Source organism: Cnephaeus nilssonii, assembly GCF_951640355.1.
Source record: "Cnephaeus nilssonii genome assembly, chromosome: 13".
NCBI lineage: Eukaryota > Metazoa > Chordata > Mammalia > Chiroptera > Vespertilionidae > Cnephaeus > Cnephaeus nilssonii.
The window spans coordinates 30339385-30363266 of record NC_137084.1 but is presented as its reverse complement, the minus strand read 5'-3'; the positions used below and the strand labels follow the sequence as shown (position 1 = coordinate 30363266).

The 23882-nt window shown below is 45.0% G+C and overlaps 1 protein-coding gene across 4 annotated transcripts in view; it reads right to left on the bottom strand.

Annotated features, from left to right (window-relative positions):
* SERGEF (secretion regulating guanine nucleotide exchange factor) overlaps positions 1-23882 on the bottom strand; it is a 194489-nt gene that overhangs the window by 53974 nt on the left and 116633 nt on the right. For all 4 annotated transcript variants that reach the window (XM_079786935.1, XM_079786934.1, XM_079786936.1 and 1 more), the window contains one exon: positions 13455-13491. In XM_079786935.1, coding sequence (XP_079643061.1) covers positions 13455-13491 — 37 coding nt within the window. The remainder of the gene's footprint in view (positions 1-13454; positions 13492-23882) is intronic.

Sequence of the window (23882 nt, the reverse complement as noted above, 5' to 3'; positions counted from 1 at the left end):
CTTTCTCTCGCATTCTTCCTCTCTCTCTCTCTCTCTCTCTCTCTCTCTCTCTCTCTCTCTCTCTCTTCCTTCCCTCTATCTCTCTCCCCCCTTCCTCTTACCCTCCCTCCCTCCCTTGCACTCTCTCTAACAATCAATGGAAAAAATATCCTTGGGTGAGGATTAAAATAAATAAATAAATAAATAAATAAATAAATAAATAAATCACCTTGCCTTAGGCCTACCCTTTCCTCTCTCCAAGTATTTCCCTTCTTACTCAGTGATGATGCACCTACCTAGTCTACAAAGCAGAAAACTGGGTGCCATCCCTGATCCTGCCCATTGTTCTTCCCTCCTCAACTCTGTTCACTGTTAATCCTGGCTCAGTTGCCACTACTTAATTTAGGTCCTTATTACACCCTTCCCTTAAGGTAATTCTCTGGTTTCTCTACTCTGGGTCTCTCTGCTTCCAGACTTCAACTCAGCCTGTCCCCAGAATGATTTTCTTAAAATACAAGTTGAGCCATGTGATGGTCAGTTTTCATGCCAATCTGTACCCAGTTAGTCAAACACTAATCAAGGTGATGCTGTGAAGGTATCTTGTAGATGTGATTGACATCTATAATCAGTTGACTTTATGTCAAGGTGATTATTCTGGATAATCTGGGTGGGCCTGACCCAAGCAATTGAAAGACCCAAGCAATTGAAAAGAACTGGGGTTTCTCTGAGGAAAGTTTCTGCCTGTTGACTGTAGCATCGCCTGTCCTTCCTGAAGATCTGCCCTAAGGATTTCAGGCTTGCCTAGCCATCTCCATAGTTGTATAAGCTGGCTCTTTGCATGACATCTCTTAATATATATCTCCTACTGAGTTTGTTTCTGGGATGATATATTCTGCTTCTGAAACAAAATGATTACTTTTATAGAACCTATTAGACTGGTAGAAATTGATAGCCGGATCTTTCCAAGTTGGCAAGGATGTGGAGCTAAAGAAATCTTCATGTACTACTGGTGTCATGTATCAGGAATTAAGCTAGGTCCTTTACATATATTATTCCCTTTGATTGTCATAATAACTCTTCGAGTACTCTCATTCTCTTTACGTTAGGAACACTGAGGCTCTGGGAGGTTGTAAGTCACTCAAAGTAACATAGTTTAAAATTGGCAGAGCTGAGATTTTGAAACCTAGTCAGGTTTCTTTTGTGGACTTAGTGTCCCCGCAACATTAAATCAAATTTATTTGAGAATTATAATAAAACAATATTAAACCTATGATGTTCTAACTTGCTTTTTATGCAAAATTATAACCTTTCTTTTATAACCATGCTTACACTTTTTACAACATCAGGAAGTCTCTATAAAGCAAGGTCGGGGGTTAGGGGATCAGATTATTATCTTTATTTTTATACTTGTGCAATTAGAACCCTTGGGAAGCAAGTAAACTACTTAAAGTCACAAAATATAGAAGATTAACAAAAGCATCGGAACAGTCTAAAGCGCTGTCGCCAACTGGTGGTCTGTGAGGTCTGAAAGGTTGTCAACTGCTGGTCTAAAGGGCCAGATTAAAAAGACATCTTCCCTTGGGGCAGCCTGGACTTGGGAAGGTGTCACAGTTTCAAATACTCCCTTTGGAAAAACAATAGATAATAAGACAATATATTTTTTAAAGGATAAAAGAATAAGAAAGAGACCTTGGAAATTAAAAATGATAGCCAAAGATATTTCAGATAAGCATTTAATCTTCAACATTTACAGAGAACTCATACAACTTAACAAAAAGAAGATAAACGATCCAATCAAAAAATGGGCAAAGGACCTAAATAGACACTTTTCAAAAGGCCGAGAGAGATATAAAAACATGCTCAAAGTCACTAATCATCCGAGAGATGCAAATCAAAACAACAATGAGATAACATCTCACACTTGTCAGAATGGCTATCATCAACAAATCAACAAATGACAAGTGCTGGTAAGGATGTGAAGAAAAAAGAATCCTCGTGCACTGCTGGTGGGAATGCAGACTGGTGCAGCCACTGTGGAGAACAGTATGGAGTTTCCTCAAAAAGTTAAAAATGGAACTCCCATTTGACCCAGTGATCCCACTTCTAGGAATATATCCCAAGAAACCAGAAACACCAATCAGAAAGGATATATGCACCCTATGTTCATAGCAGCACAATTTACAATAGCTAAGATTTGGAAACAACCTAAGTGCCCATCAGCAGATGAGTGGATTAAAAAACTGTGGTACATCTACACAATGAAATACTACGCCGCTATAAAAAAGAAGGAACTTTTACCATTTGCAACAGCATGGATGGAACTGGAGAGCATTATGCTAAGCGAAATAAGCCAGTTGGAAAAAAAGATAAGTATCACATGATCTCACTCATATGTGGGATATAATGATCAACAGAATTTGATGAACAAGAATAGATCCAGAGACAAATGGCAGGGGAGGGGGGAGGAGTTAGAGAGCAACCAAAGGACTTGTATGCATGCATATTAGCGTAACCAATGGACACAGACACTGGGGCGGTGGGGGCTTGCCCGGGGTGGGAATGGCTTGGGCGGGTCAAGCGGGGAGGGGGTAAGGAGAAATAGGTAAAACTTTAGACAATAAATAAATTTAAAAAGTAAATAAAAATCAATGGAAAAACATCCTCGAATGAGGATTTAAAAAAAACATTAAGGGAAGAGTGGGGGGAAATGCTGAATCATTCCGGGTTCCCTGTTAATCACAGGACAAGATACAGAGATCTCTTAAGTAGGGTTGCTTTCCAGTGGGTCATTTGTTGCCCAAGTTGATGACAGCAGGAACTTTAGAACCCCACTTGTTAACAAGTCTGTATTCATTAATCACTTTCATTCACACTAAAAACAAAACCAACATAAGGGGAACAAAACTGCTCAGTACCAGAGATTAAATAACCATGTATAGTCTCTTGAAATAAATTTGATTCCTTCAGAAAAAAAATGATCGCCAAAATAATAATTTCATTAGAAAGGTTGGAAGATCAAGTCAAGGAAGTTTCCCAAAAAATAATTAAAAAAAGTAACAACATGTCCAAGAGAAAAGGAAGCTAAGGAAATTAGATGATGAGTCCAGGAGATTCAATGTACATCTAAAATTAGTCCCAGAAAAAAAAAATAAGAAAAAAAATTATCAAAGAAAGACTTCCAGAATTTAAGGGCATAAGCCTCCGGTTTGAGGGGGCTCAATAAAGTACCAGAACAATTAATAAAAAAGACCTGAACCAAGGCACATCATCATAAAATTTCAAAGCACTGATGATAAAGAGAAGTTCCTAAAAGTTTCAAAGAGGGAAAATAACCTAGTCACAGACAAAGGAACAGGAATTAGAAAAGAAAAAAAAACAGCAGTCTTCTCAATATTTACAGAGAACAATGGAAAAATGCCTCCAACAATCAGAAGGAAAAGTTATTTCCAACCTAGAATCCTACACATAGCTAAACTATCAATCAAGTGTGAAAACAGAGTAAATATATTTTCAGAAATTCAAAGAATTAAAATATGTATTCCCAACTCATAGGTGTTCAATCAAAATGAGAGATTAACCAAAAAAAAGAAGGAAGATAGGAATAGATGCAACAGGGTAAAGAGAAATCACTGGGTGATGGCCATGCAGCTAGAGTAAGGCTAGAGACTCTCTGTTTCCAACACACCAACCAATGAGTGAGGGGCCATTTGCCATGTCCTCCCATCCCCTGCCCAAGGCCCAGCTTCGTGCTTGGCACAAAGGAAGAATGTTTTCATTAATACATGTATGTGGCGTTGATTTAAGAACAGAGAAGTCCAGCCGACATGGTTGAGCGTCGACCCATGAACAAGGAGGTCAGGGTTTGATTCCTGGTCAGGACACATGCCTGGGTTGCAGGCTCAATCCCCAGTCAGGGGCATGCAGGAGGCAGCCAAGCAATGATTTTGCTCTCATCATTCATGTTTCTGTCTCTCTCTCCCTATCCCTTCCTCTCTGAATATATACATATACATACACACACACACACACACACACACACACACACACACACACACACACACACTAGAGGCCTGGTGCACGAAATTTGTGCACGGGGGTGTGTGTCCCTCAGCCCAGCCTGTACCCTCTCCAATCTGGGACCCCTCGAGAGATGTCCGACTGCCCGTTTAGGCCCGATCCCGGTAGGATCGGGCCTAAACGGGCAGTCGGACATCCCTCTCACAATCCAGGACTGCTGACTCCCAACTGCTCACCTGCCTGCCTTCCTGATTGCCCCTAACTGCTTCTGCCTGCCAGCCTGATCACCCCTAACCACTCCCCTGCCAGCCTGATTGATGTCTAACTGCTCCCCTGCCAGCCTGATTGTCCCTAAGTGCCCTCCCCTGCAGGCCTGGTTACCCCTAACTGCCCTTCCCTGCAGGCCCAGTCGCCCCCAACTTCCCTCCTCTGCCAGCCTGGTCATTCCTAACTGCCCTCCCCTGCAGGCTTGATCACTCCCAACTGCCCTCCCTTGCAGGTCTGGTCCCTCCCAACTGCCCTCCCCTGCTGGCCTGATCGCCCACAACTGCCCTCCCTTTCAGGCCTGGTCCCTCCCAACTGTCCTCCCCTGCTAGCCATCTTGTGGTGGCCATCTTGTGTCCACATGGGGGCAGCCATCTTTGACCACCTGGGGGCAGCCATCTTGTGTGTTGGAGTGACAGTCAATTTGTATATTACTTTTTTATTAGATAGGATAGAGGCCTGGTGCACGGGTAGGGGCCGGCTGGTTTGCCCTGAAGGATGTCCCGGATCAGGGTGGAGGTTCCCTTGGGGCGTGGGGCAGCCTGGGCAAGGGGCCTGTGGTGGTTTGCAGGCTGGCCATGCCCCCCGGCGACCCAAGCAGAGGCCCTGGTATCTGGGATTTATTTATTTTCTATAATTGAAACTTTGTAGCCTTGAGCAGAGGCCAGGGCAGGCCAGGACTGCGGGAAGCTTGGCTCCCTCCATCGCCGGGGGCAACTCAAGCCTCCTGCTCTCTCCAGCTCCGTGGCTGCTGCCATTTTTGTTGGGATTTATTTATCTTCTGTAATTAAAACTTTGTAGCCTTGAGCAGAGGCCAGGGCCAGCTAGAGCAAGTGGGAAACTTGGCTTCCTCCATTGCCGGGGAAACCCAAGCCTCCTGCTTGTTCAGTGGCCGCAACCATCTTGGTTGGGTTAATTTGCATACTCGCTCCTGATTGGCTGGTGGGAGTGGCTGGTGGGCATAGCGGAGGTATGGTCAATTTGCATGTTTCTCTTTTATTAGTGTAGATATATATTTAAAAAGAATAGAGGAGCAAGAGAGATGACAAAGAGGGGCATATGGGAAGCAAGAAGAAACACCAGAAAGAGCACTGACATGAGTCATAAACAGAGCTGCCGAGCACCTACTCTATGCCAAGAGCTTTTCCATAAACCACATAATTCATTCCAATGAGGAGCACTTACAGAAGTTATTATTATCTCAGTCCTTAGAGATGAGAAACTCACAGGCTCAGAGAGGGTAGCAGCCTTACCCACAGTCACACAGACATTAAGCAGCAGAGCTGGAATCAGAACCCATGACTTCCTAACTCGGTTCCTTGGGGCAAACCATGCAACCTTTCTGAGATTCCATTTCCTCTTCTGTACAACAGGGACTGTACTTTCCAGCAGTGTGCACACATACGAGGCTAGTGACATATGCAACATGCCACACTAGGGCTACCCTGTGGAGTTTCATGACCAAATTTAACCTCTTGACTGCCATGGGACGAGGGAGGGACTGGCCTGGGCTGGGTTTGTAGTTGCAACTAGGTCAGGGCAGAGTCTGGGCCAAGAAGTCTGATGGGGATTCTAGAGGCATAATGCCTAGTCAGAACAAGCAGACATTCAGTGCGCTGAGGGCCAAAAAATCAGCAGCATCTTTCTGGTCTCAAACTGAGAAGCACAAACTTACTGAATTAATATCCCTCAGCAACCTTCCTCCACTCAGGAGCCACTTCTTTGATGCGAAATTCCAAAATTAATCATTCCTCCCTCTTCACTCTTTCTCCTAATTCTTACCACTCTCTGCGTTGTATTCATTCACTCATTCATTCATTCATTATTTATTAAGTGCATATTATGAGCCAAGCTTAACTCGCAGCTCTTTCCCATTAAATGTTAGCCCCATGAGGTTACAACGGCTCACTCTATATCTCCACAGCATCCAGAATGCTACATTATCAGCTGCTAGCAAGCTAAAGGGAAGGGGTGAGGGAAACAGTGTAAGATTCATGCAGTGTTTAATAAACATGTGAAGCACCTACTGCCTGCAAGGCAAGTGTAGACAGTGATGGTCTATTAGGATGCACAACAATTTGTGGATGTGAGGACAGACTTAAGTGGTGCAGCCAACTTTAGAAACATTTCTCAGGCGGGATCCTAAGGCCCAGAGAGAGAAACTGCCCAGGATTACACACTCAGCAGAATGGCCTAAATTCGTGAGATTGAAAATATCCAGCAAGTTTATGGCACAATTGGAACTCTCATATATTTCTGGTGAGAGTACAAATTGGTTTACTACTTTTGAAAACTATTGAGCAGTACTTAGTAATGCTATACTTATGACCCAGAAATCTTAGCTACACACCCAAGAGGAATCCATGTATGTGTTCACCAAAAGGCATGTATAAGAATGTTCACAGCCATTTTATTCACAATCCTAAACTGGAAACAAACCAAATGTCCACCAACAGCTGAATGGGTGAGTTGTGGCAAATTTATACAGTGGAATATGACTGATCAGTAAAAAAGGACTATTGCTACACACAAAATGGATGATTCTTACAGACACAGTGTGTTAAATAAAAGAGTACACACTGTATGACACCATTTATTTGAGCTTTAAGCACAGGCAGACTTCTCTCTGGAGACAGAAGTCAGGATAGTGGTCACACCTGAAATGGGTATTGACAAAAAGGGGTATGAGGTGGCCTTCTGGATGCTGGACACATCTTGTGTCTTGTGCTGAATGGTGGCTTCTAAGGTATATACACATGCAAAAACTCAGCAAACTGAACCTTTAAGATTTGTACACTTTACTTCAATTTAAAAAGTAAAACAAACAAAACCACCCTAAATAGTTTGTCATCTATCAAACTGGCAAAAATCCCAACATTTCTTAGTGTACCCTGTTAGGGAGACATCCAAAACAGGCACTCCTATACACTGCTGGTGGGAGTAAAAGTGCTATAATTCCTATGGAGGCCAATTTTGCAGTATCTTGCAAAATAAATACACTTAGTCTTTGATATGATAACTTCACTTCTAGGAATTTATGCTACCACTACACTCTGCCACACATGAAATAAAATATATATGAGAGTATTCACTACATCATTACTTGTAATAGCAAAAGACTGAAAATGACCTAAATGTCCAATCAACAGGGCACTGGTTAAATAAATCATGGGACACAGGTACACTGGAACATTATGTAGCTATAATAATGAATTAGGAAGGTTTTTATACTGATACTAGAGGCCTGGTGCACGAAATTCATGCACTGGAGGGGTGGGTGTCCCTCAGCCCAGCCTGTACCCTCCCCAATCTGGGATCCCTCTCACAATCCAGGACTGCTAGCTCCCAGCCACTCACCTGCCTGCCTGCCTGATTGCCCCCAACCGCTTCTGCCTGGCAGCCTGATCACCCCCTAACCACTCCCCTGCCAGCCTGATCGACGCCTAACTGCTCCCCTGCCAGCCCAATCACCCCAACTGCCCTCCCCTGCCGGCCTGGTCGCCCCCAACTGCCCTCCCCTGACGGCCCAGTTGCCCCTAACTGCCCTCCCCTGCCAGCCTGGTTGCCCTTAACTGCCCTCCCTTGCAGGCCTGGTCCCCCCTCAACTGCCCTCCCTCCCCTGCAGGCCCAGTCACCCCTAACTGCCCTCCCCTGCTGGCCTGGTCACCCCAACTGCCCTCCCTCCCCTGCAGGCCTAGTCACCCCTAACTGCCCTCCCCTGCTGGCCTGGTCACCCACAACTGCCCTCCCCTGTCAGCCATCTTATGGTGGCCATCTTGTGACCACATGGGGATGGCCATCTTGTGAGAGGGTGTGACAGTCAATTTGCATATTACCTCTTTGTTATATAGGATAGAAAGATTTCCCAAATAAACTCGAGAGAAAAAAAAAAATCAGACACTAAAAAGTGTGTATGGTATACTACCATTTATGAAAAGGGGGGATAAAAATATATCTTAGTATTTATTTATATATGCAAAAAGAATCTAGAAGGATCCACAGGAAACTAATAATAGCATTAGTGCACATGTGATAGAAGGGTTTAAAAACACTGGACAATGAGGGATACAGAAGAGGGGAGTTGTACATTCCAAATCTTTCTATGCTTTTTAGGTTTTGAATCATGTACATGTATTAATTATTTTTAAACTATATAAGTAAATTATCTTTTAAAAAGAAGTAAAGGACAATGGAGGGAGGAAGAAAAATCCTAAAGGGGATGGTTTTCCAAAACAATGCCATAGATTTCACAATTTTATCTGGTTGTTACACAGAGCACTGCTTAATCTGAAGCAGAGGAGATTCAGGCTGGATGTACAGAAGAACTTCCAACACAAAGGAGAACGGAACATTGAAATGAACGGATGAAATCAGGTTATCTGGTGGCCTTGAAAGCAGGCGAGGCTGTCACTGGTGTGTAGGAAGGCAGCATTAGGTAGTAGACCTCCGTCTTCAAAGTTAGAAGCTTGGGTTAAAGACCTGACCCACAGATTCCTCCTGAGCACCTGTGACCTGCATGGGGCAAGCTGCTCAGCAGAAGCTCCAGCTGCCCTCATCCAGAAAATGGGGTGGACAGTAGTGCCAACTCACCAAGTTGCTATAATTAAATGGATAATAACACACTTTGTCCATCACACTGTGCATAGGACCACACAAGTTTGTACATACATCCAAGCTCTCTACAAGGCCCTGGGGTTTGCAGGTATTACCTCTCAGAGGAGCAGCTCGTGTCAAAAAAAAAAGAGTTCTGTCTATTAAACCCATACACAAAACTGTGATGGCTTTCAAGCCAAGATCAGACATCTGCCACGCATATTACAAAGATACAAAGGTTCAACAATTGGAACTCATCAGTGAAACGGGGGGAGGGGGGGAGGGGGGGAGGGGGGGTAAATAATCCTTGCATAGATTATTGCTCCAATTTGATAAAAAGAACTGGCTTTGCTTGGAGGAAGGGGAGGAGGAGGAGGAGGCGGTGGCACCATAGTTTCCTGCCAAATATCTAACCCTTTAACAATGCCTGTCTGGTGAGCCTGAGCGCTCCAGGAAAAAGCCACCAATAAAATCCTTTCCAAGGGTCTGTGTGGAGCGGGGAGAGAGGAAATGCAGTCAGCTCTTTTTTCTCTGCAGGAAGGGAAGGCTGAACAACTGCACATCAGGCGAGAAGGCAAACAAATTGCCCATTCAAGCCAAAATAAGCTGTTCCTGGGGGAAGCAGAACAGCTGGAGTCAATTCAGCCAGACACAGAGGTGAGGGACCCAAAGACAGACCCGGGCCTGGGGAGCCGGCCTCTGGCAGGCAGGGATCTTCTGAGCAAGTGGTGGCCACCTGCCCTCATCTCACCTCTGCTGCCCTCGGTCTTTGCCCATGAAGGGGAGCCAGCCAGCAGCTTTGTCATAGGTGGGGAAATCCTGGGTGGAAAGGAAGAAAGAAAGGCAGCAAACTAGTGAACCTGCCAGGCAAGTGAGCACCTATTATATGGCAGGCGCTGAGCAGGCACGAAGCAGGCACTGGTGGGACATGGGACATGCCTGTGCCCTTTGTAAAGACAACTTTTAGGGGTGGGTACTGTGATGGTGATATTCGAGATGAGGAATCGGGCTCGGTGAGGAAGAGAGATTGTACAAGGACATAGCTAGAGAGTGGCTGGGCCAGCCATGGCCAGGGGCCTCGGCGCTCTCCTTCCTGCTTGTCGCTAGAGCTTGCCCAGCTCCAGCAGTTCATCTAAAGCAAGAACTGACCATCCTTTCTAGCCGTGGGGGTGTCTGGCAGCAAACGGAACATATCAAGAGAGGTTTCATTGGAAAACTAAGGAAAGAACCAAAGCAAATTGCAAAAGAGGGGGCGGGGGAATAAACCTGGAAGCAAATGAAGTCGCAGAGTACAATTACTCTGACCCCTAAGAAACCTGAAATGTGGCTGCTGTGGAGCTTGCCTCCGGCTGGACATGCAGGTCTGAGTCCCTGTCTGGGACGTGGGTAGCAGCATCCTGACGGGCTAGCAGTCATTCCAGGTCCGCTAGATTGAAGTCCCCAGGCTCCAGTTTGAAAACCCACTCTGCAGCTATGCTGAGCTCCTGCCCTGGCCCCTGACGTCTGAGGGTGGGGGAAGAGAATCACTTCCCTCTCTAGCTTCTGGGATTCCCACCCTGAGTCTCAGACCTTCTTATAGTCATCTTACAATTACTTCCTTCCTTGAGGTCTTAATAATAATAATTACAATTATTATTATTATTATATCAGCTAACATGTATTGAGCCTTTACTTTTGTGCCAGGCAGGTTCAGCCACTTATACAGGGCTACATAGCTCTCAAGTGGAGGAGCCAGAATTTGAACCCAGTGCCTATACTCTTCCTAAGCACTACCCATGGTGCCTCAGGCCTTAGGATCTGATAAGAGTTGAAAGAGCAATCCTGAAGTCAGGCAGATAGCTCTACATTTTACTATTACTGATCCTTGGGCAACCTGGTTAACCTGTCTAATCTCTGAGTCTCAGTCATCTCCTCTATAGAGTAAATGCAATTAATATACTTGTGGAGTTGTGTCCCCTCTCAGACAGAGTAGGTCCTCAAATATGTCCTTCACCCGTTTCTATTTCACCTCCCCTTACAATGTCATTCATTAAACATTAGGGCTGCTTGTACCCCTGAGCAAGGTTTGGCTTCTTAATATTCTGTTCTAGTCTACTGTGTGCTTATAACGTGTAGGACCCAGCATCAGGCACTGTGGGGCTGCGTCTTGGGAATGAGACTGGAGGCGAGGAATCTGTCAAAAGTGGGCAATGCACAGGGTTGAGGGGAGGCGCTGGCTTTGAGAATCAGGCTTTAAGCTGGTAGGAACTCTCCTCCAGCTTGTCTCCCTCCTGCTGGCCTCCTGCCAGGACTAACAGGCACGTCTGGTCGCCTCCGGTTGCACAGCTTGCACCCTGCAGGGCACCCACCGAGGGCCCGTTCCTCCCATGCTGGGGTGCCTTGGCTCCCAGCTCACAGGCAGGGACGTAGCCATGTACCGAGCCCTGTGACCTGGCCCTCCTTTCCTGATCTGGAACCATTCATTCTGCACACTGAGAGCCATAGCCCAGGCACTGGGGACAAAATGACAGGTCTGCCCTCAGGGAGTTTCCCAGCATGCCCTCTCTCTACTGTTCTCACTCGGGTAACACGAGATACACCTTTCCAGAACACTATCATTTCTCTCTTCCAACTAAGAATTACTTCACTAGAACAGTCACACTAACACATGAACAAGAGAAATGAGAAACAGACAGAATTATAAATGTATATGTACATATGTGTGTGTTTATTATGCACCCCCTACTTACCAGCTATTGCACATACATTATCTCACCTCATCTTCACAATAACAATCCTGCAAGGTGGAATCATCCCCAGGACATAGAGGAGAGAAAACTGGAGGCTCACACAGAGATGGAGCTGGTTTGAACCAAAGCTGTCTGCCTGCAGAGTTTATGCTCTTTCTACAGCGCCGGGCTGCCTCTCAGCTCAGCTGCCGCCCTGCTGGCTCTGGCCCCCTCCTTCGCCTCGATTTGTTCTTTCACATATTTAGATTCCCTGCACTCTGCTTGTTAGTGTGGTCCCAGAGGAGGCCAGCCTCTCCCAGACCAGTGACAGCAGCAGCAGCAACATCCTAGGCACTTCCTCCGACTCTCTGATTAGCTTGTCTTAATTACACCCAGGCTGGAGCAGTTCCGAGGCTGCTGCAAAGCAAGCAGGCTCGCTGTTCCGTCTTCTCACTCCTTCTCTGACTCCAGCCCCTTTTGCTCCCCACCCTCTCGGCTGGCTGGCAGCCTACCTCCTCTGCTGTCCTTGGTTCTGCCTCCTTGCACATCACGTTCAGGCCTGCCAAGGAGTGCTTTAAACTGCTGCCACTCCAGGCAGCTGAGCCAGTCTAGCTCAATTCAGAAAAGAGAGCTCAAGTCTCTGCTGAGTGCCAGGCACCGCTCTGGGTGCCACAAACAGGCAGGAAGCAAAAGGAAAACGAAGGGGCCTTGCCCTCAGAAACTCAGTCAGAGGCTGGGAGGGAGAAGAAGCACAGCACAGGGGGCAGTGAGAAGGTTGTAAAATATCAGTTGGTCCAGCCGGCGTGGCTCAGTGGTTTAGCGTTGACCTATGAACCAGGAAGTCACAGTTCGATTGCAGTCAGGGCACATGCCTGGGTGGTGGGCTTGATCCCCAGTAGGGGGCGTGCAGGAGGCAGCTGATCAATGATTCTCTCTCATCATTGATGTTTCTATCTCTCTCTCCCATCCCTTCCTCTCTGAAATAAATAAAAATATATTTAAAAGAATATCAGAACTGAAAGGAATCTTGGTTTCCTGTTTTAACCCCTCCATTTTATAGATGGGCAATTATATGAATAAATGATGTCTGGAATAACAACCAGCACTTCTAAAACCCTTACTAGGAGCTAAGTACTATTCCACGTCCTTTACATGTATTAACAACCCCCTCAACAACCCTCTGAGGAAGGCACTACTACCCTCCCCATTTTAAAGATGAAGAAAATGAGGCATTGAAGGGTTAAGTACCCACTTGTCCAGTTCACACAGCTAATAAGTGGCAATCCGGCTGAACTTAGGCAGGCAGGCCCCACATTGCTGTCTCTCTAATGCACCGTGAGAAGGAGACAGTCTACCTGTGGAAGTAACAAGGCTCCTTGAAGGAATTACATAGGCCCTGGTTATCCAGGGTCAACTAAGAGGAAGCCTTACTTAATCAGAGGCTTCAACGGAGCTCCCAAGCACCACAAAATACAAGGCATTGGGTGAACAGAGCCCATATTTCCAACGAAAGAGCCAACCAAGAGGAACAAACTTGGAGGAAGGGATTTCTTCAAGGAGTAGCAGCTCAACCCTTTCCCCCTTTTGTGTCTTTAATATCCTTCAAGGTCTTTCACATCCTCAAATGGCACTTTTTCAGGTAGGAAGACCAGCAGGAAGCTTAAAAAGATGCTCAAAGATGTGGATTGAAATTTATAGAAAAGGAGGTTCTAGAAAAGCCTTGTTCAACCAGACTCCCATGTCTCAGAATCTCCCCAATACACACACACACACACACACACACACACACACACACACACACCACACACCCTAGCCTCTGGTTAACCAAGTGTTTTCTCCAATTTTGCCACATGAGTTTCAGAATAAACAGCTAATAGTATTTTAGCTACTTACCAATCACTGCCAGATTATGTTCCGAGCCACAGGAGATCTGTGAAAGGAAAGGAAATAAGTTATACTAAAGAAAGAAAATGTATCAGTATTTTAGCCTGTATATTATATGATCAGTTAGTTTTTAATAACACTATCATCTATTTTTGGCAAATTTTAGGAAATAGAAAGCATATACAAAAGTTGATTATAATTAAAAATACAATTACATAAAAAGAAAGTGATACAAATTGAATGAAATGCACAAGATGTTCATAATATATATATATATATTTTTAGGCAGTAAACCATGAGTAATTTTTAAAAAATCCTTTCTTCTTTGTATGTCTTTGTACTTTTTCAAACTTTCTATACTGAGCACATATTACCAGAAAAATAGAAATATAAGGCAATACAAATGACAGTTTTTGAAAACTGAACTGAAAAAGACCATCACTCTCATCTGGATGGAGAGAATGAGCAGAGAGTTTGCTTGAAACAGACTTACTAGTATCTAAGGACAAATGTTTGACTTTTCCCATTTGCTCACTCTCCTTTCACCTTCCAGTCACACAAACATCTGTAGTTCTCGGGATGCGTTCATCATACTTCTGGGCCTTTGCACATGCTGTTCCTCTGCTTGGAATGACCTCTCCTCACTGCCTACCCAGAAAACTTCCACTCATCCTTTAAAATTGCAAACCGTCCACTGAGACACCTTTACACTTGCTTCTAGGCAGACTCAAGCACTCCTTTCATTGAACAACTTATATGTACCCCCATTGTGGCAATTACCTTGTGGCCTTTTATGTTTTATCTGTCTCCTCACTAGACTGCCTTTGTCTTGAGAACAGGACTAAGTCTTATTCACCTCTGTATTGCACAGTTGAATTGTACAAGGCCACAGACTCAGCTAACATCTGCTAAGTAGGAAAATGAATGAAAGAACAAAAAACATAAAAGAACAACTACCTAATACACAAAGGACAATTATTTGGGGTTCTAAATCCAGTGTCCACCCAGCCAGAGGCCCTTCTTGCCTTTTAATCTCTGCACATCCCAACTGCTACCAGGAGGGAGTGATTGAGAATACAAAAGCAGAAACAGTTCTCCGGGTACTAATTAAAAGGAACTCAACACTCTGGAGAAGCATCCTGTGACCTTTATCAGGATGCTCACTCCAGCTCCTAGCAAGAGGGAGTCTCCAGGTACTCACAGAATGTCAATGAGGGGAGAACCCTGGAGATCTTCCAGTCCAATCTTTCTACATTACAAATTAAAAACTGAGGCTTGGGAAGAGGACAGAACTTGTCTTGGGTGCCAGAGCCAGTGTGTGTCAAAACTAAGGCTAGAGCCTGGCCGACGTGGTTCAGTAGTTGAGCATCAACCTATGAACCAGGAGTTCATAGTTCGGTTCCTGATTGGGCACATGCCTGAGTTGCAGGTACAATCCCCCAGTGGGAGGTGTGTAGGAGGCAGCTAATCAATGATTCTCTCTCATCACTGATGTTTCTATCTCTCTCTCACTCTCCCTTCCTCTCTGAAATCTATTTTTAAAAAACTAAGACTAGAACCATTCTGATTCTCACACCAGTTCCTTCCCTGATGCTATAGCTGCTCACTCTTTCCCAGTGAAAACCATTTGGAAGTAATCCTCATAGGCCCCTAAGAGTAACAGATTCAAAAGGCATTTGAGCACTGAAGGCCAAACAACACATTGGTGGGTGAGAATGGGCAGCAAGGTGTCTGAAGTTTTTTCCTTATAAAACCTGTGCTTCCCAGACCTCAGCTTCTACAGGGAAGAGGGGTGCCCACACCTGGGTGGACTCCCTGCCAGTAAAGAAGCACCTGTATATTTTATCCCAGTAACGATTCCCAGGTTGTCTAGGCTCTGAGGTCCTTTGGGACAGGCTCCGGATATAATTTCTCTAAGAGGTCCCACCATGTGTCATACATGCAGCACAAGTTCATTGTATGCTTCCTGGTTATACGGAGGCTGGTTCCCTATGTTCCATCATAGAAAGATGTTTAGATTGAAAGACTGGAAAAAACTTAGATAGTTAACATTAGGAGAATGCTTATGTAAATTATGATAGAGCCATCTGATAGACTAATATACAGACTTGGAAAATGATGCTTACAATAAAGGAAAATAGTTATGCTATCCTGTGAACTGAAAAATCACCTAAAAACTATAATATGCAATATGATCGCAACTCTATAATAAAGCATGAATAAAAGACTGGAAGGAGATACATCAAATTTTGACAGTGATTGACTCTAGACTAGGGATGAGACAGGCATTACAAGTATGGTTTTTCCTTTTGCTTTTTTAATGCTTCCTAATTTTATACACTATTTTTCCAATCAGAAAATAATCTATTAAAACAAGTACAATGCACTACAGAGGGAAAAAACCCTGCCTGTTATAAAATCTGATGTGTTTTGTTGCGGGGGGGGGTGGGGGGAGGAGAAGATTTGAAAAAATATAACTAAATTACAAGGGCAACTTCTAGTCTCTATTTTTGAAATGTTCTTTAACAGTGGTGGTAACAGTAATGGTGATGATGGCAGCAATTAAAGCCACCATATACTGAGGACTCATGTGCCAGGCATTATGCCCAGGTACTTTATAAACATTATCACAGCTTAATCATCACAATAATCCTTTTCAGGTAGGTCTGACTTTGCTCATTTTAGAGATAAGAAACTGAGCTCATATTAAATGACTTTCACAGCCAGCTAAGTGGCAGTGGCAGAACTGAAACCCAGGTCTGCCTGATCTCCAAGCTCCCGTTCTGTGGTGCTAGATCATGCTACCTTTGTTTTTCAAAAATAAAGTTATTTCGCTTGAACGTCGACCTATGAACCAGGAGGTTGAGGTTTGATTCTGGCAGGGGCACATCCCCGGGTTGTGAGCTGGATCCTCAGTGTGGGGCATGCAGGAGGCAGCTGATCAATGATTCTCTCTCATCCGTTGATGTTTCTATCTTTCTCTCCCTCTCCCTTCCTCTCTGAAATAAAAATTTAAAATAGAAAGAATACAAAAATAAAGTTATTTCATTTCACAACCTGCAGACAGAGAAAGGGCCTGCCCCCCTGACTGCCAGGGTTCAACCTGGGGCTGTGGACTGCACCTTGAGGACCAGATGCTTCGCCCACTGCCAGGATCAGGCAGCAGGTGCTTCTCTGAATTAATGAGCGAGACAGTGATGAGTGGATTTTGTCTCGGCCACATAGAGCTTGAAGCCCAAGGCCCCCTGCTGCTTCCTGCTGGCTGGGCATTGGCGCAGAGGCCAGGACACTGAACACCACAGGCCACAGACCCCAATGCCACACTCCTTCAACAAGATTGTATCAATGACCATTTGCTTCATATTGCTCCTGTCAGCATCTACCCACTGCCCAGCTGCAGGCAGCTTTCTAGAAGACTCTGTTAACAATGGCAGTGTGCCCGGAGGAAGAGATTCAGAGACAGGAAGCCAGGTGAATCCTCGGTCCTCTACTTCCTGGCCCTGAGACCGTTAGCCAGGTATCCTCGGGCCTCAGTGTTCTCAGGTGTAAACAATGTTCTCAGGTGTAAACAAGTACATAACAATATCTGCCCCATCTGCCTCACAGAATTGCTAGAGGACAAGTGAGACACTCCCCGCTCCTCACAGCCAGACGTCTCAACTTTCTTACACATAAATCTGACCGTGTCATGGCCCTATACAGAACCCTTCACAGGCTCCCAGCATTGGGAGGGTAGTCTACACTACACAGGAGGAGGCTCCAGCTTACCTCTCTGGCCTCATTTCCTCCCTCTGCTACCCATGAACCCTCAACTCCAAATAACATATTCCTTTGGTTCCATTCATACCACATTACATTTTCTCTAAGAACATTATAGGGTTTCAGGCTTTTATGCATGCTATTCTCTTTGAATGGAATTCCCTTTCTTCCAATGTCTACCTAGCTAACTCGTTCAAGATTGCTCAAATATCACCTCCTTGCCTAGCCAGTGTGGCTCAGTGGTTGAGTGTCAATCTATGAATCAGGAGGTCAAGGATCAATTCCCAGTCATGGCACATGCCTGGGTTGCGGGCTCGATCCAGTGTGGGGCGTGCAGGAGGTGGCCAATCAATGATTGTCTCTCAGCATTGATGTTTCTATCTCTCCCTCTCCCTTCCTCTCTGAAATCAATAAAAAAAAAATTTTTTTTAATCACCTCCTTGAAAGCGGACACTGACTGTCCCAGGCAGAGCCAGCTGCTCCAGCCTGGCTACTCCCACAGCATTATGCATTGCAGCCCTTATCACACATGAGGTATCTATTCATGACCCGAGCATGAGTTAGGTGCCACTGTCTTCCAGAGATCCAGCAAAGTGTCTGCTTAGCAGTGTCCCTGCCACACTGCCCAAGAGCAGGGCATGAAGGGGTGGGAGGGGAGGAGGAAATAAAAGGTAAGGGGCCCAGAGAAGTTAGACGATCCCAAAACAAGTGTTAGTAGTCATGTGGCCATTCTAGCCCAAGTGAAGACAGGCACTGAGATGCACAGAGGGCAGGAAGGGAAGGGCACTACAAGAATAGTATAGAGATGACAGGAGCATCAATAGCACAGTAGCTTGTTCCAGGAACGCACAGTAAACCAGCCACAGAGGTCAGTCCTGGGAGACAGAGTCTCACTATAGAGGAAGTAGGTTCCAGCTTGCTGGATGGGACCTTTAAGAGAAGTGGGCATGCCTCCCCAAGGGTGAAGAGTGGGACAAAGGTGGCTGTGGAAAGCTGTCTGACTCAGTGCCGCTCATATGCTAGAGGGATCTTCTCTGTTCAGGCATCTCAGCCTGAGGAGGCAGAGCTGCAGAAAACAATTTCCAAGCCCCCCAGCTACCACAGGGATAAGATCTCCCAACAACCCTCCTGCCAGGCTAGACTCCATCAGTTCTGATGAGAGGAGTTGCTCGGGGATCTCCTATGGGCTGGACCCCACTAACTGCAGCTGGATGGGGATGAGCTGGGGCAAGAACCGACTGGTAGTAGATGCCCAGGGAATATATGCTGAACACATCAAAGAGTTAAATGAATGGATAACTAAATGAATAAGCAAAAATTAGATTAACAGGAAAATATTTGCAGGATGTTGAATGTGAGCACTTTCGTTCTCAGCAGTACACTTGAACCATTTCTAAAAACAGCTGACTGGCCCTTTTGAGTGCTTGTGGCCAGGCACCTGGCTAACTGCTTTGCCTGTTTATCTCCTTTAAACACATACCAAACCTAAGAGAGGGACTCTTTTGCTACAGCTGCTTTACAAATGAGGTGACTGGGGTTTAGGGAGATAAGGTAACTTGCCCAGTGTCTTACCGATAGTGGAGATGCAGGATTCTGTGATTATTCTGATTCAACCTTTCTGTCCTCCCAACTGTTTTAACCTTTCCTGCTGGTATACAGGATGGAAATATACTGCTCACCCAGTTTCCTACATCCTGGAACCCTGTGTCAATTATCAGGGATCTAAAGGGGAAGAGTCCTAGATTTACAAGGCCGAAACAACATCATCCTAGGGCTAGAAGTGTCCTCCCTGGACCATCAAGAGACTGCTCCAGGGCTGGGGGGGGGGGGGGCGGGGGGGGGAGTAAGGGTGTAAAATGGCAACAAGGCTTTGTCCCCTGCCCTCCCTGTAAAGCTGTCACCTCGCGGGGACCTCCACAGGATTTTTCCACTGAGCATGGGGAATCAAGGCGGGGAAAACAGACTGGGTGGGGTACAAACAGGACCCAGGGGAAGAAGCACTGAGATGCCAAGGAGAAGAAAACGAGCCAGGGACCGCCCCGATCTCCTGATGAGCAGCTAGTGACAGCCCAGGGACCATCCTGGGATGCACGCGAGGCCTGCTGGGCCTGTTGATTGGTTCCTGCAGGTGCCAATGCACCCAGCCCACGGATGCTATGGCAACGAGGCACCAGTGCGGAGGCACGTGACACAGGAGGAGGGACGGCCATTCCCCAGCAATCGGAGGAGGGATTCCAAGCCTGAGCTCCCCCTTCACGGAGAGTGCTAGGCAGGCACGGCCCCCAGGAAGGAGAAGCGGAGAAGCGTGCTAGGAACAGCTCCAGAAACGCAGCCTCCTTTGGGGTTCACAGGGAAGGGAATGGGCACCTCTGTGCAGCCTTTGCTAGAACTCTGCCCAAACCCAGCTGCCATGGGTGTAGAGCTCTGGTGAGACCATCAGAATTTCTAAACCTGTTAGAAAAGCAGGGGTGGGAGGTTGGGCATGTTTCACAGGCAAAATGCAACCCTGCTAGCCAACAGAATTTTGCCCCTGGCTCAAATAGTGCCCAATAGCCCACAGTGACGGCAGAGGTAGCACAGCTGCTTGCTTCTGGAAGCACCTGGCCTCAGAAAGACACCTTTAACGCCAAGTGTGAGGCTTGAATGTTTTTACTGAAGCCTAGATGTCAAAGGAGACAAAAAAAAAAAAAAAAAATGAGACCTCCAGGCCCAGTGGCTCCATCTGTCCTCCACCTCAAAGTCCTGGGGGAAGATCTCATTCCCTCTGTAAAGCCAATTCCTTTTTTTTTTTTTCAAGGCACTTTATATACCTTAGAAAATGAGGCTTAAACTAGGTACCACCTTCTCAAATAGAGAGGTTGGGGTGGGGAGGAAGAGAGCTAAAATTTGGAACGTGCCTGGATGCCAGGCACGTGACACGACAGAATTGCACTTTACACACACAGCCTCAGCTACTGTGAGAAGCGGCACTCCGTCTCCCTACTCCAAGGAGTTAAAGCACCAGCCCCAGGTCACACGGGCTATACACCCAGGCTGGCCTTGACCCAAAGCCTGTGAGCTCAAGCACTACACATACTGCCGTCCTCCTCTGATACTGGTACCAGAGTGCCTGGCAGGAAGGCCCAAACTCTCAAGTGACTGGCAGATCTCTGACTCTCTCTTCTTCCTACTCTGTCTCCATCCTGTTAATTCATTTTCTCAAAGACTCTCAAATCTATGTCTTGATTTACAGCTGCTACCATCTTAGTTCAATCCTTCCTATTGTAGCCCGATTCTTGTAAAAGACAGCTAAATGACATTAAGCCTTCTTTTTGTCATGTCATGATCTCATTTTTCTTTGTGTGTGTGTGTGTGTTTTGATGATCTCATTTTTTAAACATTTTTTTAAGTTGTCATAGTCTTAAAGCCTCCCAACTTCCTACCACACTTGATCTCTTACCCCTTTCCTGCATAAAGCCACTATCTCAGCAACACAAGTCTCTTCTCTGTCCCTGGAAAATTGGTTTCCCCACTTTCGTAACTTTATTGGCACCTTTCTCCCTTTTCCATACCATTCTAAACCCAACCAACCCCATAAGACCCAGTTAAAACCCACTGCCTTGAGGAAGCCTCCCAGATTACCTCGGCCCTAGGGAGATCTGCCTTATCTCAAATCCTTCCACCTGCCTTGGCTACAGTTTGCTCTAGTCATGTCTCCTTTGTACTGTCAATCATTTGAGTATGGGTGTAGGACATGTCTCTCTAGTCAGGGTGAGAAAGTGGAAAGAGCTCTTGTTATGGAACCAGGAGACCTGGATTTGAGTCTTGGCTCTGCCACTTCCTGGTCATATAACCTTGGGCAAATCTCTGCCTCTGTGGCCTTCTGTTCCCTCATCTTTAAAATGGGGTAACAACAACCCGGCATAACTCACACATTGTAAAACCCTTTCACAGCTTCCCTCCCCTCCCCTCAGAATCTATAGATAAAATTCACTTTGAACTTAACCCTGTTCTATACATACATTTCTAGGACCTGTAAAAAGAAACTATAAGGCCCTAGCTGGTTTGGCTCAGTAGATAGAGTGTTGGCCTGCAGACTGAAGGGTCCCAGGTTCGATTCCAGCCAAGGGCACATGCCTGGGTTGTGGGCTCGATCCCCAGTAGGGGGCGTGCAGGAGGCAGCCAATCAATGATTCTCATCACTGATGTTTCTATCCCTCTCTCCCTCTCCCTTCCTCTCTGAAATCAAATACAAATATATATTTTTAAATTATTTTTTTAAAAAAAGAAACTATAAGCATTAGGAACTGGCATAGGTTCACTATGAACAGTTCATTTCCTTTTTCAACAGTTACTCTATTGGCAGATAAGGAAAGAGCTTCAGAAATGTCTACTGAATTAGACTATGATATACACAATAAGTAGAATATAACACACCATTAAACTAGCCAGGCACCCAGAATGCTTGCTTTGCCCTTAGCGTCCTTCTAAGAAATTCTAACGGAATTTCTTTTTCCTAAGTTGCCACATTGATACTACATGCTCCTGCTCTCTCTGGCCACATCTAATCAGACTATGGATGGATACCTGTCCCAAAGTAGGTTAATGCATAAATTGGCCACAGTCTGTGAAGTGATTTAATGTGAAAATTCTGTCTGAAAATGGCTGTCATCGGTGAGTCCTCTAGTCTAGTTGGTAGCTAGAGCAGTATCTGGAAGAAACAGACACAAGAAAGATTAAAATGAGGACCTACAAGCAGAAGAATCAGAAGCAGCAAGAACAGTCAAAGTAGAGATGAGTAGCTAAGTCACCAGAATGTGAGAGTTCCAGGGCTTAAGAAGGTCTGGATGTTTAGCTGCCTTGTGTTCTAAATGACCTTCCAGTTGTCCTTTTTTTTTTAATCCTCACCTGAGGATATTTTTCCATTGATTTTTAGAGAAAAGGAAAGACAGAGAGAAATATCAATGTGAGAGAAATGCAGCAATAGGTTGCTTCCTGCATGCGCCCTGTCCAGAGCCCAAGCTGAGGAGGAGCCTACAACCGAGGAATGTGCCCTTGACCGGAATTGAACTGGGGATCCTTCGGCTAGGGCAGTGGTCAGCAAATTCATTAGTCAACAGAGCCAAATATCAACAGTACAACGATTGAAATTTCTTTTGAGAGCCAAATTTTTTAAACTTAAACTTCTAACGCCACTTCTTCAAAATAGACTCGCCCAGGCCGTGGTATTTTGTGGAAGAGCCACACTCAAGGGGCCAAAGAGCAGCATGTGGCTCGCGAGCCGCAGTTTGCCGCTAGGGCCAGTTGTCCTTTTATGAGGCATTGGTTTCACCTGTTTTCCTTACTTATGCCCATCCTTACAACACTAACACAACCTGAGAGCATCTCTGATCCTTGCAGACTAAAAGCACCTAACACAACAATGCATTTAGATTTCAGAAAAGCACATTAAGTTACTTATACCCTTGAGAACAAGTGGAACCATCTGAGCTGAACAACCAAACTCAAAGACAGCAATTAACAGATTCAGACCAGTCAAACATACTATAGCATGCTTCTCAAAAAAAATGTAACCCTAATAGCCAAGAAAGGCTGAAATTAAAAAAGACTGCCAATACGAAGTGCTGGTAAGGATGTGGAATAAATGGGACTCTCTTACATTGCTGGCAAGAATGTACATTCAACAACTGCTTTGAAAAATCTATATCTACTAAAGCGCTCTCTCTCTCTCTCTCTCTCTCTTTCTCTCTCTCTCTCTCTCTCTCTCTCTCTCTCTCTCTCTCTCTCTCTCCCCCCCCCCTTCTCGACCTAAATACCCAAAATAAATGATTACTTACTTCCATTAAAATACATGTACAAGAATGTTCATAGAAGCTTTATTTATAATAAATAAAAACATAAAATTACCCAAATATTCATCCTCAGTAGAATGGATAAAGTAAAGGGTGGTATATTCCGAAAACTTTGTAATAATGGGAGAGAAAAAACTACAGCTAGTCACAGCACAGATAAATCTTCAAGAATAATGAATGGTAAACAAAAGAAATCATGCACAGAAGAGTAAATATTATATGCTTCTACTTATTTTAAATAAATAATATAACTGTTCTGAAGGGGCAAAAGGAACAAATTGTGGTAACTGTTTTTAAAAATATGCTTTGATTGATTTCAGAGAGAGGAAGGGAAAGGGAGAGAGGGATAGAAAGATCAAGGATAGGTAGAATCATTGATCAGCTGCCTCCTGCATGCTCCCTACTGGGGATCGAGCCCACAATCCAGTCATGTGCCCTGACCAGGAATTGAACTGTGACCTCCTGGTTCATGGGTTGATGTTCAACCACTTAGCCACACCAGCCAGGCAATCCTGGTAACTGTGAAACATAGTACTGTAACTAAAAACTTCTGTTTAAAAATAAAAAGCTGCAAAAAAAAAAGTATTTAACTCTACTTAGTGGATTTTTAAAAATCATAGTAGCATGCATGTATCAACTTTAAAAGTATTTAGTATGTATTGTAGGAATGAGCAAATGAGGAAATATATTAATGTTGTTGGGAGTCAGAGTTTTCAATGTAGATGAAGAAAACACAAATATGAGGGATGGCAAAAAGGAACCATGTGGACAATGAATCAGAAATAGAGGTATCAGTATGAACTCACAGTTTTACACACACACACACACACACACACACACACACACA